This window comes from Condylura cristata, unplaced genomic scaffold (genome assembly GCF_000260355.1).
Source record: "Condylura cristata isolate star-nosed mole 26May11 unplaced genomic scaffold, ConCri1.0 scaffold00012, whole genome shotgun sequence".
NCBI classification, from domain to species: domain Eukaryota; kingdom Metazoa; phylum Chordata; class Mammalia; order Eulipotyphla; family Talpidae; genus Condylura; species Condylura cristata.
Window position 1 is genome coordinate 44,806,636 of NW_004567113.1, and position 20,347 is coordinate 44,826,982.

A 20,347-nucleotide genomic window follows, 5' to 3' on the forward strand; every position below is an offset into this window, starting at 1 on the left:
TGTGGTGGATGACTTTTATTCCCATGTAACGGATGCAAAAAAGTCAGAAAGGCAAAGCAATATGGTCAACGCAAAAGACAAATATTGAAACTAATTATTCTTATATTTCTTATTTATAATTTATGTTTATTTGAGGAACATAAAATGTAAGTCTATAATTATATCTCGTTTACTCATTTTAAAGTGCTAACCCTCTCTAAGCTGTTTGTCGGGTATAACCTTTCTTTCTCATTTCTAAAAAAAATTGTCTCCTTCAGATCTTAGTCATCTTCCTAATGAAGACTTTCCCCACACTAAATCTATACATTCTCTTAAATGCCCATAGTTGTAACACTTAACTTGCAATTTGATCAAACCTTTTAGACTAGTAATATTCTATTTGTGCAAATGTAACAATGCTGTGAGCTTCCTAAGGAAAAATTCTTTTTTTTTTCAATTTCATATATGTTTTATACATCTTTCTTCCATTTTGTACAATGTATATGTATGCTTTCTTCTCTCAAGTGTAGTTCCCGCTTAATTCCCGCCTCCAATTCACCCGTGCACCATCACCATAGTGCCTCTTGTGCTCTTACTCCCATTTTGATCCCTTTCCTCCCCCCTCCCCTGCAGAGTGTCTCTGATTTATAGCTGCCTATTAATTTTGTTTTTAAACTTATTATAATTTTTTTTTCCTAATCCATTATTTGGTTCCCCTGCATTCCTCCTTTAAGTGAAATCACCTGGTACTTTTCTCTTTCTTCCTGGTTTATTTCACTGAGTATAATCCTTTCCTGCTCCCTCCATGTTGCTGTGAATGGCATAAGTTTATCTTTTGTAAATGCTGGGTAATAGTCATTGTGTATATGTACCACATCTTCTTGATTCACTCCTCTTTTTGGGGGCATTTGAGCTGTTTCCATACCTTACCTACTGTAAATAGTGCTGCAATAAATACAGGGATGCAAGTGTCCTTTTGAGTAATCTTTTGTGTCCTCTGGATAGATTCCTAAGAAAGAAATTGCTGGGTAAGATGGTAGCTCCATTTTTAAAAGTTCAAGGAACCTCCACACACCTGAGGAGAAAGTCTTTATCTTTTACTTCCAAGAATCCTACCATAATGATTGCATAGTATGTATATTGCAAACACACAAATATTGTGTTAATGGATGCTACAAAGAAAATACTACCCTTACTTGCTGAAAGGTTTACATTTTGAGTTACTCTTCTGAGAATGCTCAATAAAATGAACTCATTCTAGTATATTATTTTTATTCTCGTCTAATTTTAACTAACAGTACATACCTAAAGCAGATGGTAGACTTCTTCAATCTTTAGAGATCCACTTATACTTTTATATCCAGAAGAAAATCCTATGAATATTAAGAAATTATATCAAGGAAATATTTATAACTGTCCTTACTTTTGGAAATTTAACATCCATGGTCAGAAATTCTTTTCTTTACATTTCTTTTTATGTAACATTTACATTTTTGGTGTCATAAGTAGAAAAAATACTCTTGGTTATTTCTGTCTAGCTAGGCTTTCTATAACCTTGAAAACATTTATTAAATCTACAGATCCCTATTAGTCAATTACATTATGTTCCTTTAAATTTTTAATCCCACCCTGAAAAAAAAATTGAAACTACAGACTTTCTGAATGTCTATTCAATCTGTAAACTATCCAAATTACAGTGACTTCAGGTAAGATAAAACTCATGTTGGACAGGATGGAAGATTACATGGAAGCTGTCATTATAATATCTATTAAACCATTGAGTTATCATTTTTAAAAAACAGTATTACTTAACTTTTAATCCACTATGGTCCCTAAATCTTACACATGACAATGACTTTCTACCTACATTTTTTTTATTAGCTATCTGATAAATATTTGAACATATTAACTAACTCTAACAACATATCTAGTTGATCAAAATCTAACATCAGTTCTTAAAATGGCAATGAAGTGGTGCCACATACAAACTAACCAAGCGCCTCTACACACATATAAAACTACATTCAGGTCGCATGGGAATTGTTCTATGTGAGAGCAGGATCAATTTCTGTGCAACATGATTTTGCTTTTTGCTTTTTCCCCGTTGACATTTCATAAAGGTCCTGAGCACATGTTGCCTTCAGAGAACTACACACTACTGTGCTAATTACCCTCATATCTATTCATTTTATTAATATAATGAGACATATTCATAACTCTACCCATAGTTAAGCACTTTAATTTTTCAGCATGATTACAAAGATAAGTCAACACTCAATAAGTTCCTGCCAGGTGTTGCCATGAATTATGCCAGGCACTTTTATTATGTTACTCATTTATATCTCACAAGAACTGCATTTTATGAGTGAATTGTCTTAATGTTCATAAACAATGGGACCAGGATTTAATTTTTTAGATTTCTTGAAGGCTCACACACCTCTTCTTCCACTTATAGCAAATTTTCAAGAAACAAAGCCACAGAGTGGCTGTGATTTATGGCCTACCACTTAACTCCCTTCCAGAACTCCTAGTCATTCCTTAACATCTATAGCAAACATTACCTTCTGTGTTTAATTCTATAACATACCAGTACACTAGTTCTATATGCTATACTTATCTCTGTTATTGTACATATTACTTACATATTGTAATGATTTGTTCATCCTTCCTACTCAACTATTTGCTCCTAGTAAGACATGTTAAACTCATCTCTTAATACCCAAAATCGAGTGCAATGTCTGCTTAGCACATAACACAAGTTTTCTGCTGCATGTGTTCCTCTAACATAAACTAGCTCATGTGCTTCTTAAATAAGGATCAGGTCAGTGAAGTAAAAGTCTCAACATTTCACACCTGAGTTTTCCTCACACTGTCATCAAGTAACAGCAAACAGAAAGTACACAGAAAGTACACAGAAGGCCAAAACTGCAAGCTATGAAAATGCCAGCTCACCACTTCTTCCTCTTCAGTTCTATTTAGCCACAGCCTGTCTTAGAAACTCTGTCCTCAGTTCACATCTACATGCACTTTGTGCTTGTCTCAATCTCAACCTTCCCTAATACTTCTTTCTATTATCTTTAATTATATTTTTAATGTAAAGTCATATACCCACTATGCCATTTGTTGATTAAGGGTTTCACATGTCTTTTGCCTGTGCCAGTATTTTTATTAGTACTGTTAGCAGGGTTACAAAGTTCTATAGGTTTTGAATAGTCTCTCAATGCATTGCCCCAAGAAATTTAATTAATAATTTTGAAAAATAAAGATTTTTTTCAGGAATACATGTATTTCATTCTCACAGAAACTCCTATTCTCAAAGCATTTAATGAGCTTAATGACTATGCAATGTTTATCGATTTGACTATTTATTCAGTCGTTCATTCATCTGGCAAATTTTTACTGAAAATCGAAGTTAAAAAAGGTATTGTTCTAGGCACTGGAGATAATATAATGGGCCAAATATGACCAGTACAACTGTGTGTACAAGTGTGAAGGTGTATGGGTACATGTGTATATATTTATAGTCATACTCAACCAAACAACCTTGTATTACATGTTATTGCTAGAAGTACTTTGTAAACTCTACATCAGCAATTTCCCAACCACTTCACAAGAACCATTTTTTCTGTTCCACGCGAGAACTCTTAAGCAGAGACAAAGAATACCACATTTAAAAAAAAGTCAATCCTGTACATATAGCATGCCCAGTCCATGAGAAACTTCCAGGAAACCTGAAGCTTGCCAATCTGTGATTTTTAAAAACCACTGATCTAGCAAGAATGCCTCATCTTTACATGATCCCTTTAGTGGAAAAAAAAAAAAAAGTAACATGTATTGAGGTCACTAGAAAGCTTCCCAAAGAGGCTTATTTCACTTCATTCTTCTCTTTCCCCTCCCATACTGCTAGCTTAGTAGCAGTTCTAAGTTTCCTTATCCCAAGCTCTAATCCATTAAGAAGGTTATGTGAGAGATTTGAGCTTGGAGAAAAAGAGGGGAGAGTAGATAATTAGGCCAAGTCTTTAAAGATTTAGGGGGAAATCTCACTATCCTTGTGGTTCAATTTTAAAGGTTGGAAATTAAGGTGAAAATCTAGAGGAGGAGATTTGTGATCTCATAGATTACAAAAGATCTCAGCACACTCATGAGGGTAGGAAACCAAAAGGACAGAGGGCAGAATCCCTTCATATTTGGGACACTTTAAAAACAAGATAGGCAAAGACCCCCTGCTGTGTGAAGTTTACATGTTCAGGCACAGAGTAAAAAGAGAAGCAAGACAAACAGAATGAGTAAGTCAATTATATAATCTATCTTAGACAGGGATACATGATACGAAGAAAAATGAAAGTGTGAAGCTGAGTAAGAGGGATTGGGAGCGCCAAAAAGCAAGTGTAAAGGGGTCGGGGCAGGGGAAGAGGGGAAGAATGTAGTCTGCAATTTTAAGTAGAGTGGTCAGGGAGGAATTCACTGAGAGACAAGCCCTTTATAAAGACTTTAATAAAGGATATGAGGGAGCTCTCCATGAGGACATCTGTACTCCTGCAGCTATGGAACATCCAGCTGGGATAGAACACAGTGACAGAGAGATAAACAGGGCAGAATAAGACAGGGAAGAGGCCAGATCAGGCTGAGACTGACAAGGAACCACTGCAGGGTACTGAGCAGATCTGGTTTATATTTATATTTTAAATAGATTACTCTGCTAAATGACGAACAGACTACAGTGAAGTACAAATATACATAGGAATTACCAAGTCAAAAGATGGGGGCTGAATCAGTTAGCAGCACGACATGTGATGATGAGAAGAGGGCAAGGGGTCAAATCTTTTTTCCTTCATCCAATCATAGCAAATGGGGTTCAACTTATCACAAATCCAAATTACAAAACATGCCACTAGCAGCAGACTTTTTAAAAAAGATTTACTTAGAAAAATTGGGGTAGTGGCCAGAGGTGTGGAGGTTGAGTGTGTTTGAGATTAATCAGAGACAGAGTGGGAAGAAGAACAGGCAGATCTTAAGGGGAGCAGTGGGGAAGACAGGAGAGGTCTGCTGTGCCATATGTGGGTCACCTCTCTTACTGAGGATAGAACTCAGGCTGCAGCAGTCATAGCATGATAGGCTGAGACTTAACCCCTATGCCACCAGGAAAGCCCACAGCATCAGACTACTTTTAATCCAATTTTTTTAATATCTATTTATTTATGAATACAGAACTGGGGTACAGGCCAGAGGTACAGGGGCCGTGAGTGGATTCACCAGAGACAGAGTGGGGAGCAGAGCAGGCAGACTGATGAAGTGTACTGCTGAGGGGAGCAGCAGGCAGGTCAGGAGAGGTCTGCTGCACCATGTGGGTCACCTCTAGGGCTGGGGATCAAACGCACACTGAAACAGCTACAGCTAGCTTGCTGCATTGTAACCTGCTGTACCACCAGGGTGGGCCAGACTATTTAATACAGTTCCAATTCCTTAAGCAAAGTCTACACATTTCTGAGATATTTCATATAAAGTTTTCGACCATTATAGCAATTTCTCCCAGGGAGACATATTTTTGAGTCAACATATCTAAGTCAGTGGTAATATTTTTTCACTCCTTCTGTAGTCTTCATTTGAGTATATTTCAACAGATGCCCCTTTTAAAAATTGAAGACAAAAACGTAACCAAGAAATATTCTTATATATTAATAAAAATACTGAGCACTGGTGGTAAGGCTTTCTGTAATTTCCTATTTCCAAATGCTACCACTGGCAATTTAGTAAATTTATTATTTCTTTATATTCTTACTTAGTAATCTGTTTCAGCCTCATTTTAATTCATTCTTGTATTCAAACTCACAGGAAAATATATATATATACTATGACATAATCACTTGACTTTGATAAACATATATATATAAACATGAGAAAAAAAGACATTTTGTTTGACTCTGTGACTCAATAAACATATAAATAAATAAGTATGCAAGCAAGCTTAGTGGGCTTTTTTTTTCTCTTTTAATACTAGTAGCTTCCTAGTATCAGGGATCAAATTCAGGTTTTAGTATTATGCTTCCTGACATAAAACAATTATTGTCCACAAGGCAGCTGGAGGACTTAAGGGTAGAAAAAGGAAGAATATGTATATAACCTTATCATGCAATATTAGAAGACTCCATAAAGAGCTAACTTAAGGAAAAGCTAAAAGTTCTCTGTCTACTCTAAAGACTTTAAAGAACTGTTCTCCATAGGCCCTCTCTGGTGGCACAATGGGTCAAAGTGCAGCACTGAGGTGCTGGCCACAGCTGTCTCAGTGACAGTTCAATCCCCACCACAGAAGAGACCCACATGGTGCAACAGACTTCTACGGTCTTGCCCACTGCTCCCCTCAGCGGTGTATTTCATCGATCTGCCTGTTCTGCTCTGTCTCTGGTGAATCTTCTCACTGCTCCTGCACCTCCGGCCTGTGCCCCAGTTCTAAACACATAATTAAATCATTAAAAAAAAAATAAAACTGTTCTCTAGAAGTAAAAAAAAAAAAAATTGGGCTCCATATTTTTTTGATAATCCTTTCACAATAAAATTAAACACATGAAATAATGTTCTACACTTTAAACTCTTATTTGTTACCTTACTTGAGCTACTGTAAAATATCAAATTATCTGAAAACAGAATAACTCTTAGTGACTCCTAAGACAAAAATCATGTTCCAAATAGAAAATGGCAATATTATTTACTGAAACACAAATAATCTCACAAAAATGTAATTTTTAACAAAACCATATGCAATTAGTGAGTTAACAATAGCTAAGCAAAACAGATGGCAGGTGAGAGTTACAGATCAGTAGGACAGTCTTACCTTCCGATGTTTTCCATTGTTTCCAAAGATCTTCCACAGTTATGTGCTTATCTTCTCTATGCAGATGGCTATGTTTATTAGTAGCATCTTTGTATTTCATATCTTCTCTAATAAACTATAAAAGAGAAAACACTAAATTACACATACTTAATGGACTAATTTAGTCTCTTTTTATAAACAGAGGAAAAATTGAAATCCAGTGGGTAGTGATTTTCGATAACTGGTACATTTTTGATAGTTTATACTCATATTCTTCTTACGTGTTTATAAATGCAGCTGTGAAATGTGTTTTACTAGCCAATATAATAATAGCAATAAAAGTACTTACTGAATGCTCATTATTTCCTTGATACTATCCTACACTAGTAAGTACCAATATAGTACATGCACACACACACATTTAACTTACAGTTTAAGATTTATTGATGTATGCATACAGAACTGGGGTACAGGCCAGAAGTGCAGAGGCAGTGAGAGGATTCACCAGAGACAGAATGGGAAGCAGAACAGGCAGATCGACCAAGTACTGCTGAGGGGAGCAGCAGGCGGGTCAGGAAAAGTCTGCCAGGCCATGTGGGTCACCTTCGGGGTGGGGGTCGAACTCATGCTGAAGTGGCTTTAGCTTCTCAGTGCTGTACTCCAACCCACTGTGCCACCAGGGAGGGCCTAACTTACAGTTTTATGTGTAAAGTATTATGTGTCCCCATTTTATAGATGAGAAAACCAAGGCCCAGTAATTTTCCCAAAGATAAAAAATAATGAACAAGAGCTCAGATTCCAACCTAAGCAGTTTGGTTAGGCTCAAGTGAATAATATACAGCCTCAATAGTATGCATTTTTACTAAAGTTTGTAACAGGACTGTTTCAAAATGTAACAAATACATCAATAACTGCATCATATTTCCACATTCTCCTACCTTTTAAGCTATCACATATAATTGCAAAACCACATTCTGATTGAGTAGTTTTTACTGAAACTGAAAAAGAAAATTCTAGTACTATACAGTATTGAGCAATCACTTTATTGAGTCTCAAGTGAATGAAGAAACAAGGCCTTATGGTCAATAACATCATCCAACATATGATCAGAGGACCGGTGTCAGCAAACTGATAATAAGCTACAATTATAGACACAGTCCACTAGAAACTGTATCACAATTAGACTGTTTTCAAAGCATTGGACTCAAGCATGGGATACACATATTTACTGTGTAGGTCCTATGTATAAAGAACTGGAAATGAAAAAAAAAAAAAATCTGGTCCTTCACCACAGATAATTTGAAAAGCACTTATCTAGAAAGTCAATATACGACCATCCTAAATAGCACCTTGCAACTTTTTTTAAAATGCCACATTTTAAAAGTTATTTCTAAAGGGATTTATACTTCATTGCCACCCTCCCTCTTCCTGTCCCTATTTTCACCATCCCTCCTGCTATTACTGACTGACACCTTCAAATCCAGTAGAGAAACCTGGAAAAATCACTGCTATTGAGATGTCTAGAAACTGTGCCTATCTTGGAAGAGGTACAAAAACTAAAAAGAAATTCTAGTCATGATAATGGACAGAACAGGGAGAAAGTGGTCTACAATTGAAACAAACAACTATTTCATTTAAGTGATACATAAAGAAAACTAACAATCAATTAATGGCCTAAGAAATTCTATTTACTATATGAATACAAGAAAACCAAAAGTAGAGTTCTTCAGGGTCAATATATTATAGAACATAATGTTAATTTTTATAGGCTAGCTGTGGCATTATAGATACCTAACAACTTAAGGAAGTCCAAAATGAGTGGATCAGTACCTGCCAAATTATGTACTAAATAAAACAATTAAGATATCAGAAAAAGCAAGTAGAAAAACTTATGAAGGTATCTATGGTTTACATGGTATAAAAAACTAATTCCAAAGAAAGTGGGGTACAAACTAAGAAGCACACATTATATTTTATTTCTCTGGAATAATCATTTTAAATTAATACATACTTTTGTTTTAAAGCATCACCCCAATATAACACAATTCATAATCATATATAAATAAAGTTATTCTATTATCTCAAAAATCTTCACCATTTTGATCATAAAACAGCAGAATACACTATAATTAAGAATATATAATATTAAAACTAAGTTGAAAATGCCGGATTGAAAGTATACTACAAACATCAACCTCCATGAAGCCCTCTTCCCAGTACCCTAGAGAAGAACAAGCCATCATCAGGCAGGCTAGGACAGCACTGAAAATGCATGGCAAAGCAACAAACAGTTCTTATTGACTGAAATCCGCGAAGAAATCTGAAAATAGAAACTGAAATTCTATGAAGCAAATCTACAAATAATGTACAGGCAAATACAGCAGACTTCCTTGACAAACACATCTCATTATTATCTAAATCAACTATAAGAAAACCTGAATTGACAATACAAATAAAGGAGTGTTCAATAAATAAATGACTAGTGAATGTTTATATGTTGTAAGATAAAAAAAAATTAGATAATTCTTTTAACAAATTCTAATAATATTTAAAACCATGTATATTCAGTTGTAGAAAGTTAGCTTTAATATCACTTTCTTATATATTTATTTTATATGTTTTATTTTGCAGGTGCTGTTTGTTTTTAATATTTGTATTTATATTTGCATTTTATATTTGTGGTATAATTTTCATGATACTGCTTTAATGAAATCTGAAACATGTTATCAGGACATACATTTTGGGGCCCTATTCGACATACCTCTTTTTCTAAGAACAAACTACTAACTTTAGTGTAGATCCCTGAATGTGTCCAGTCACCCCCTTCTCTACCTAGCACTGCCATAGCGATCTGATCAAAGAACAGACCTTGATACAGAAGAAAACAATCCAGAATTTGACTATTATTATTTCTCACAAAAAAATACAATTCAGAACATGAAAAGTTGGGTCACTTGGCCACAGCTCTGGACTTTTGAGAGTAAGAAAGATACTAGTGTTAAAGGTACTATTTTATGGGAAGTTAAATGGCTAAGCAGGAAGAACAGAGGATGCCAACACAGCGAGCACAGAAAGAAAGAGAACAGAGGTAAGCACACAGAAAGTAATAAACGGTACCAGGAACTACCTCGGTGCCTGGTCACTTTCCAGCGTTGGTTCTGCAGGCCTGGACTACACAATGACTGTTCTGATTTCCTCAACATTACAATGTTAAATCTGTGTTTCCCCTTTTATTTTTAAATACACAAATTTAAGACATCAATGCCAAGGAAAAATGATTTCTCTTAACAGTTAATTGTTCAGACTTTAGAGCCTGATAAATTAAAAACTTGACTGCACTACTGTGAGATATTTGTAGTACTTATCTTTAGTTTCATATTTCTCCTCCAGACAATGAATAAAATAAAAAATTACACATGGTCATGAACTAATTTTAAAATGTATACATAATACATAGAAGTGTTTGACAATATAATTATTTTGATGATTTTGATAATCAATGTTGTAACTTGTTGAATTTTAAAGAGTGAATAAATGATTTTCACCTTGACTGTGCTGATGGGGTTCAAATATATTTTAGAGAATCAGACATTTATAAAGCTAAAATTGCTCAATATTCTTAAAGTACCACTTTAGATATTGAAACAAAATAGATAAAATCACTCTAGCCTTTCTGTACCACCTAAGGAGGAAGAAAAGATCAAAAATGAGAAATACTTATGAGACCTAATCACAGGCAGCTTTTACCCCATACATTTATCTAGTGATCAAGAGAAAATGTACAAGGCACTCCAAAAAGTAACACGCACACACACACACACACAATTTCCAAAGATAGGATAAGTATCAGAACCTGACATAGCAGGGATGTCAGAATTATAAGACCAGGAATTTAAAACTATGACCAATATGAGGGTTCTAATGGCTAAAGCTAACAGTATGTAAGAATACATGGGCCATCAGTGGTGAAAATCCTAAGAAAAAAACTAGAAAGAAATGCCTGAGATAAGAAATATTAGTAGAAGAAAGAATATCTTTGATGCAGTTATTCACAGACTGGACATGGCTGAGGGAAAAATGTGAGCCAAAGGATCTATCAGTAGAAACCTAGAAAAACAGCAAGGAGAACAAAGACTCGGGAGGGCGGAGGGACCCAGAATATCAAAGAACTATATGACAACTGCAAAAGTCATTAACATATACATAATGGGAATACTAGCTGCAGAAAAAAAGGGAGAAAAGAAAGATATGAAACTGGGGATTTTTAGGACATATTCTCTATGATATGTGCAAATCATACTATGTATAAAAGTGAGGCCTAAAATAAACTACTGACTTTGGGTGATTATGACATGTCAATGTCAGTTCATCCTTGGCATAAGAAAAAAAAATTACTCACTACTCACTAGCCTGGTGGGTTGGGGTAACAATGAGAGAGACTATGACCCTTTGGGGGGGGGGCCCCGGTGAGCAGGGTAATTGGGAAATCTGTTTCTCCCTCTCCAAGCTGTTGTAAATATAAAACTGCTCTTAAAAAAAGAAGTCTAAAAACAAATTTTATATACAACATAAACTTAAAATTTCAAGAAAAGAAAGAATCACCAAAGGAGAAATAAGTCAGAGCAAGGAAAAAAAAAAAAACAAGTTCTTTTCAACCCTATCCTCACAACACCATACTCAGTCAGAATGAATTATTCACTCTTGTATAAATTAGTATCCAACATTATTGCTTTAGTCTTTTCCCTACTCTACCCCTTTACCTTGGGGTGTCCTATTGTCTCTATCTGTAAATACCATATCTATTTCCAAAGGTCTACCTCAAGGAATTCTATCCCCCTTTTTGAGTTATTCCAAGCTTTTCTTGATACTCCCAAAACAGATGTGGACTCCCTCTTCTGAAATACAACAGAACTTCCACAATTCATGTGTATTAATAGTATATAATTTGTCATAACAACTTTAATTACACATGTATGACACATACCCTACTCGTGGTAAGTTCAAGAGGTCCATCCCCATTCCTTCATTCGGTCCCAGACTTATTCAATAATATACATATATATAGTTTAACACATTAAATGTAGTTTGGTTTGACTCAATGGTCCACAGTGCCCTTCATCAGAAGTCTAGGCATGTCTCCCAATTGTTTTTAAAACTTTCAGGATCAAGGTAAAAAAAAATTTCAGTTTGGAAAGGTTTTTATTATCAGTTGAGTTTAACAGCCCTATAGATTCACCCTCTGAACCAAGCATCATGGTAAGAAGCTCAGAGAGGAGTAGTAAAAGGAAAGTTATTAACATTTGGTAATACCACTACCAGGTCATGAGAAATATCAAGGCCAGCTAAGAAAGCCTAAATGAAATACAGGATTAATTAACAGCGGAAAGAGTAATCATTAGATTGACAAAAGGTGAATTCTCCAGCTAAGCTTAAGATAACACAGAAGATTAAGTCGATATGTTTATGGATCAAGCAGGTATGAAATCCTAGTGAAACAGCTTCTATCAGTATCAGGAGCTTTCCAACTAAAACTGAGATCATTAATATAAACATAGTTTAAGAATATATACAGGGAGGCTCTTTCAACGTCCAAAACTCAATAATTGAATACAGGTTTTTTTCTTTGAAAAGGACCTAGAACTCTTATCTAAACATGTGCTAGAAAGTGCACTAAGATTGTTGGCTCAGTCTCAGTTCTTCATTTTCACCTTATGTACCGAAGCCTCAGTTTCCTCATTTATAAAACAGGGTTACCATCAGTCCTGCCTATCTAAAATCACTGTAAATAATGTGAGGCAATACATATGCTTTTCAAACCATGATGCAATATTTGGAAAACATGGTGGATTTATCTGAGGATAAGACAATTTACCTAAAGACAATTTACTCCCTGATATATCACAGTACCTTATCTTAAGAACAAACAGATTTCTAGAGCAAAACGGTCTTCTGAACACAACTATGGTACTAAACCCAGGGAAGAATTCTGGCAGATCAAACACTGGATAAGTCTGTAAGAAAACTTAGACTATTACATACAATTCTTCATATATGAAAATTTGGTAGTCAGGAAACTTACAACTAAAAACATTTCTAAGTCAATAAAAAGGTCAATGAGCAATATTTTAAGTTAATGTAGAACACACTGTTAAGCTATAATATTCTAGAGAATGACCAAAAAAAGATCACCTGACTCTAAGAAAAAGGGACAGAAAAATGCCTGAGTGTCACATTAATAGAAAAACAGCTACATAATATAAAGGAATTGCCGTGATTAAACTGAGGGAGATCCAAGCTTTAGTAATAGCGCAAATCTTTACTCAGTGTTGAGATCAATATTTAGATCAAAAACAACTTAGTAAAGGAGCAAGGCACAGATAGAGGTAAGTATAGTAGAAAGCAGACTATATCAGGCAGACATACAACAAGGAAATCACACGGGCCCATTCACCCTGGACGGTTCTCACTTTCGCCTGTTTTCCTGGTGGAAGAACAGCACCCTCTTTCCCTCTCACTAGCATCCCAGTTTGGATGATGAATTATATGTCACCCATCTGTAATAACAACAACGTAGGCATATGAAGTTCATGTTACAGCTAATGCTATAGCCTTAATGCATTTGTAAAATGGGAATAGCTTCTGTACCCACCGGAACTCAGAGATCTTCCAGAAGATGATCTGAATTGTACTTAACTCAAAAAAAAAAAAAAAAAAATCTGCATAAATGCAGTGTCATGCTGTGGTCCTGAAAAGGGCCAGGAAAGGAGGGCAGCAAGGCCCAGGACTGGCAATACAGTCAGGCTAGACTGAGGAGTACAGATGCAGGTCCTGAACGCATCGTCCTATGCCTCTGCCCCCTTCCAGCCTGTAACAGTACTTAACATGAAACTCTTCAGGTAAATTAAAAATTAATGAAACAGGGATGAGAACAATTTTTTTAATGAAAACATGAAATTATCACTTGGTCGAAAGAAAGAGAAATAATTTAGAGGAAGGGGCTAAAAGACTTAGAAGTGGAAACCGGTTTGTGTTAGCTCTTAGAAAGAGGCAGAAGAACACCCCAATCTCCTTTCTACCTGCTTCCAAAATGAACAGCTCACATTTCAATGAACAATAAGTAGGGAGAGAAGAGGTAAGCAAAATGACAAACAGAATTTGGTGCTTTGAAGATTTTGGTGTATTGCAGAACATTAAAATGCTTTGCACATTATCCAACAGATGACTTCTTCCTAGATAAGAGATAGGTTGTCTTTCACAGATTTCTACATAAAGCCATTCAAAATCGTTACTTCTAGGATCTCTACAGATCAATAATTAGATACACTGCAACTGAGCACTAACTTTGAAAATTTGCAACCAAAATAAAAAGTCACAGAGAAAAATTAACAAACATAATATTTTTCAAAGGAAATAGAGATTTTAATCATGTCTCTATCAATAATATATAACCACAATGATAAGAGATTATCTCAGTAAGCAAAAATCAGGTGATGCAGAAGTAATAAGAATGAAGAATTAATATGTGATCTAAAATGCAATAAAAAATAACTGTTGAGCTTCTAAGCTAGAGAATAACACGAAGTGATACTGATGATGCATAACCAAGCTGCTTGTGCCTTTAAGACACAAATTAATAATTACCTATATTAAAAGAGAACAAATAACTACAAGGGAGTAAGTTTTAAGAACACAAGTTTTGTAATAGAGGTTATCAAATTACAGCCAACTCACTGTTCTTGCAAATAAAATTTTACTGGATTGTTATCTCCTTATTTCATGTATTATCTATGGCTGCTTGGCACTACAATGAAGTAGTGCGAAGTGCAATGAAGTAAAAGTTACAGCTACTATTAAGTAGTTGTAACAGAGACCATATGGCCTAAAAAGTCTAAACTATTTACTAACTGGCTCTACTAGCTATCTAGGGCTGCTTTGGCAGAGTACCACAAACTGGCTAAAAACAGTGTAAATGTATTCTGGAAGCTCTAAGCCTGAAATCAAGGTGTCAGCAAGGTAACATTGCTGAAGACTCTAAGGAAGAGTCTTAGTTTCTGGTGTCACCAGTACACCTTGTCATTCGACCTGCAGCTGCGTAATTTCAATCTCTGCCACCACTACCACATGGTCATCTTCTCCCCTGTGTCTTGGCTTCCACGTGACATGTTCCTCTCCTCTAAGAATACTAGCCATATTAGATGAAGGACCTGTGCCAGTATAACCTCATCGTATAACCTATTTGTATCTGCAATGACCCTATTTCCAAAGCTCTTCAAAATATGTTTTTTTTGGGAAAGACACATTTCCACCTGCAACATGGCCCTTTACAGAAAACATCTGCCAAATCCCAATTTAAAAGAACAAATATTGAGGAGAAGTAGTTCCAGAGTTGCTACTGAAGACTGAAATATGTCAAAAAGCAGTGCTGGGATTTTCTTTTAGATAAAATAAGTTTTAAGCAAAAGCAAGATCCAAAGATTCCAGGCAGAAAGCATATATGTAGGTCAGAAAAGTGGACTGACTGAGAGATGGAAGAAATCAGGAACAACCTAAGAATGAATGGGCATTCTCAGGGTAAGTGTTTTATGCAGCAGGTTAAGAAATGACCTTTAGAGGTTATTACTATTAGGTAACAATGTAATTAGACAAAGGGGTGAATAGAAGCTGTCACTGTTATAAAACATTAGGGAAAGATGTAGAAAATAATGTAATTTATCATCATATAAACAATGAAAAAAAAAAGGACCCTCTCAGCAGAGACAAAAATAACAAAAAGTTTAGCTAAATAGGTTCGAAAAATGACCAAAGGGTTTTCATTGCAATGAGATCACTACCAAATAAACAACTCTTGTGGAGAAACTAAGAGGGACATCACAGAGAAAATGAAAATGTTTAAGAAATAAAAAGTACAGATTATTACACTGGTGACCCTCAATGAACCTCAATTCTTGATGTTCCTGCCCTTGTATAATCCTCTCCCACATAGGCTCGAGTCTAGCCAGATGACTTGCTTTAGTCAATTTCATATTAATAAGCTTTGGCAAATAGAGGCATAATAACTTTCCTGTAGGAACCTGACTTCTTAGAATACCACCACCTGGAAGCCAGCAGCCCTGCTGAAAGTAAGCCTGAGCGAGACTCCTGATGATGAGAGGTCACATGGAGACAGGCTATGAAAGATACCAGACCACCTTAGAAGTCCCAGCCCTAGCAGAGCTCTGAAACGAATGCAACTGCCATAATGACATCAGTCTGTATCTTAGAGAACAGTAAAAGTAGCAAGCTGACTCCAAAAAAATCAGGAGAAATAATAAATTGTTTTAAGCCATTATATTTTGCAGAGGTTTGTAAAGCAGTTACCTACTGATAACTGGTAATGCCAGAATAAAATGTGTGTTTGAGAAATCAAGTCAATGAAACTGAGCATTCTTATAAAGCTGGTAAAGACTGGTATACACATTTAAAAGGTTAAAAAAAAGAAGAAGAAACATGAAAACATAGGGGTGAAATCAAAAGGTAAAGAAAAAAACTAAAGACGATGGAGTTGAGTCACAGGAGGAATGATGGGAAAATTTAAGACTAAAAACTCAGTAATTCTGCTTTATGAGAACACCATAGAAAACATATTCCACCTACTTCATCACTTTCATCTACTTCAATTCCACCATCTTTGTCATCATCCATTTGTTTATGTATTGTCTGAAGAGCTTCCAGACTAAATCTATCTTCTTCGGTAAAGCAGGGTGGACTCAGTGACATGCAAGGATCTGAAATAGAACAAAGGGCAATTACTAAAACATGCTGTAATTCAGAATTTAAATCTATCAGAAACTAGCAGACTTTCAAAACCAAGCAAAGACTTGTCACAAAAGTATAATAATATGAACACAACTGAGTAAAAATGATCAATTTTAATTGACAGGAGGCCAACTATAACGAGGAGTCACAGCAGCATTTCTTGTTTGTTTTTATAGATTTATCTATTTATGCATACAGAACTGGGGTACAGGCCAGAGGTGCAGGGGCAATGAGAGGATTCACCAGAGACAGAGTGGGGAGCAGAACAGGCAGACTGACAAAGTACACTGCTGAGGGGAGCAATGGGTGAGACAGCAAAGGTCTGCCACGCCATGTGGATCATCTCCAGAGCGGGGATCGAATTTGCACCAAAGCATAGCTTCTTAGTGCTGCACTTTAACCCACTGAGCCACCAGGCAGGGCCAACAGCAGTATTTCTATATGTTTCCATATCTTTAAGCATTTTCATCTAACCCAACTCATATTTACTATCACCCACCAAAAAAAAAAGATTGACTCACTTCTTAAAAAAAAAAACTAAACTAAAGAAGCTATTTTTGTATAATTCAGCTCAATTAAAATATAAGACCTGGGCCTCCCTGATGGCAAAGGTTAGGTTAAGTCTCAACACTATGACTACAAAGGCCTGAATTGATCTCTGGTCAGGGAACTTACTCACATAGCACAGGAGACCTCTCCTGTCTCACCTGCTGCCCCCCTCAGCAGTGTATTTCAGTACACTGGCCTGTTCTGCTCTCCTCTGTCTCCGGTGAATTCTTTCACCAAACCCCCACACCTCTCTCTGGTCTACACCCTAGTTCGTTCTTGGATGTATAAATAAATAAAATAAATCTTAAAAAAAAAATGTAAGATCTAGGAAAATATAAAGAACATTAAAAAAAAAAGAAACAGAACACTCACATGATTCTTAAAAACTGGTTTCTCATTTTTCTATTTAAGAGAATCCTAGGTTCCACCATATGACTATTGAAAAGGCATAACTTTTTCAGGCACAACAGAAAAAAAAAAGAGACTTAATTGTTTTAATCTTGTTCCCAATGCTTCTTTAACATACATTTACTGGTTATAAACTTCTTTGTATAGAAAATATGTCAATCCTCACACTGAGTTGTCAAAAATTAACAATTTAGAGAGAGCATGGAATTTTTTCATGGCTTAAAATCAGACTAACAAAAGGTACCTCCTATGGACGCAACAATACTAAACAGTCTATCTGCCAAAATGGAAAGGCACTGCCAAAATTTCACTGGTAAATGGACAAATTCCAGGAATTTATTTTCAGTAGTCTACTAGTTCACTAAAACAAATAGCCTTTAAAAACATCACTGGACTGACATATATTTCTAGAACTAAATGTAATGGCTATTAGTATAGTGGAGAGACCAGCTACAGTTTCACTGTCTCCTTAATTATAATCAGAAGTACAGCTTATCATTTTGGTCATCGTGAATACTTGTGGACAAATTAGTTATGTTTATATCTTAGCTTGACCTCAACTTAAAATAAAACTATTCAATAGTAGAGTAGATGCTTACATGACCTAATGCAGGCATAAGAGTCTAATTCTGTGTTTAGGGGGAAAAGCCAGTACTAGAAATCTATTAGTAATTTTATTTAAAAAAAAAAAAAAGCAAACCTGTATTACCCACAAATTCCAGTGACATCCCATTTTACCAATTTAACATATTTAATAACTATAACTCAAAGTATAATTTTAATTTTAGTCTTAGAAGGAAGGAGATTATAAAAATAAAAAGTACAATGGTATGTGATGTGTATAGGTATATAATTTAAACTTTGATCAAGGTTTAATAAAATCTAAGAACATGCATGTATGATGCTCAAACAGGATCTCTAAATTCACAAAACAACCAGAACCTGATATGCTCATGAGGCTGAATTCATTTGTAATTTTCTTTTATGTTCTGTCTTCCTGCTTCTGAACCTTTGTATCATTTCCTCTATTTAGAGTTACCTCTCTCACCCCCAACTTCAAAATTCTACCCCTCCTCTACCGCACAGCTCCACTTCTATTTCCTTCTCAAAAACTTTAACTACTGTCACAAACCAAAAAAAAAAAATTCTGGTGATTCTAACGGACTTTTAATGAAGTAATAATAATTACATGTTGCCTTGAAGTATTACTGGTATGTACGTCAAGAATATGCAATAGTGACTCAATCTGTAAACCCTTTTTACAGATACAGTCTTCTTGAGCCATCCTTACAAGCCACTGTGGCCCTCTGTGTCATTCCTGAAACTTTCATGAACAACCTCCCTCTGGACTCTGCTCCTGTTGGAATGCTCTATCCAGTATCAGCCCAGCTCACTCCCTCACTTTAAGCAGGTCTCCACTCAAATGTCACTTGATCAGAAAAGCCTTCTCTGACCATTGTGTATAATACAGAAGCATTTTCAACTATCCCCCTCAATAATCCTGACCCTATTTTCTCTTTTTATTATTGAGATAACATTGGTTTATATCATTGTTTGTATTTTAGGAGCCCAGAACACCACCCCCCTTCAAGTGTTATTACCAAAGTAGATCTATCACTACAGTACCCATGAATCATTTGTAATTATTTTGAATAGATATAAAGTGAAAGATAAGTTCTTAGATCTCATTACAACATATGGGGTAAATAAGGTCTATACACAAAGTGTCACTGCTCCTGGAGGCTTTTTTTTTTAATTTATTTATGTATTTATGCATATAAAAACTGGGGTACAGGCCAGAAGTACAGGTGGTGAGAGGATTCACCAGAGACAGAGTGGGAAGCAAAACAGACCGATCTACTGAAATACATGCTGAGGGGAGCAGTGGGTGAGACAGGAGAGGAAGGCACAAGACATTTTATATATATATATATATATTTCATTTAGCCAAATAAGCACATGGAGTGAGAGTCATTGCATCTAGTATATATGGGAAGGGTCAGCATCACTCAGATTAAACAGGCGCTGTTGTCAAACTCTCTAAGAGAAGTCCAACAGAGAAGGCTCCAAAACCTTACTAGCTTTAAGTGAAATTATAAGGAACATATGACCTGTGGGGGAAATCTGTAAAATAAAACTGGTAATTTTTTACTTAAACTAACATTTAATAAAATGCTGTTTTTCATGGTATACTTCAGGATGTAACTTCCCCATCACATATTTCAGAACTACCATTTCCTAGTTGTGCTGACTCCTCTCGATACCATTCCATCCATTTCACAATTATCTTCTGAGCACCCACTATGTGTATGGCACTGGAAATGCCATAGTGAGTCAAAGAGTTAAATATTCCTCAGACAACTTATATTCTAGAGGGGGAGATGAGCATAACAAAGTAAGTTAAGTAAAAGGCAGCCTTTGAGCGGTGGTTAAGTATTAAGGAGAAACACAGAATAGGAAACACAAGTAAAGTGCCAAGGGATATGAAATTTTCAAGTGTATCATTAGTTTTATATATTATCCACCTAAGTTTTCAATGTTGTACTTGATTAATCTTCAATTATTTTAAGTATCATTTTGTCTATACAACTAAGTTTATGAGTAGAACAAGAATCATATTCTTCCATTTTCTACAAACTCAATATACCCAGGACCTAACAGTACATTTTAGGACTCTGTTTTTCCAGATATTCTGTTACTTCATGTATTAACAGATATCCTAAAGACCTAAGCTTCTACTCTGTGTCAACCAGGGACTAACAAAAGGAATTAAAGAGGTAATAATATTCTGTAGTCAAGAGAGTTTAC

At 35.5% G+C, this 20,347-nt stretch overlaps 1 protein-coding gene across 2 annotated transcripts in view; it reads right to left on the reverse strand.

Moving 5' to 3' along the window:
* STIM2 (stromal interaction molecule 2) overlaps window positions 1–20,347 on the reverse strand; it is an 85,304-nt gene that overhangs the window by 48,088 nt on the left and 16,869 nt on the right. For both annotated transcript variants that reach the window (XM_004681360.2, XM_004681359.2), the window contains exons 2-3: window positions 16,421–16,551; window positions 6,809–6,923 (exon numbers count right to left, since the gene is read on the reverse strand). In XM_004681360.2, coding sequence (XP_004681417.1) covers window positions 6,809–6,923; window positions 16,421–16,543 — 238 coding nt within the window. In that variant the 5' untranslated portion in view covers window positions 16,544–16,551. The remainder of the gene's footprint in view (window positions 1–6,808; window positions 6,924–16,420; window positions 16,552–20,347) is intronic.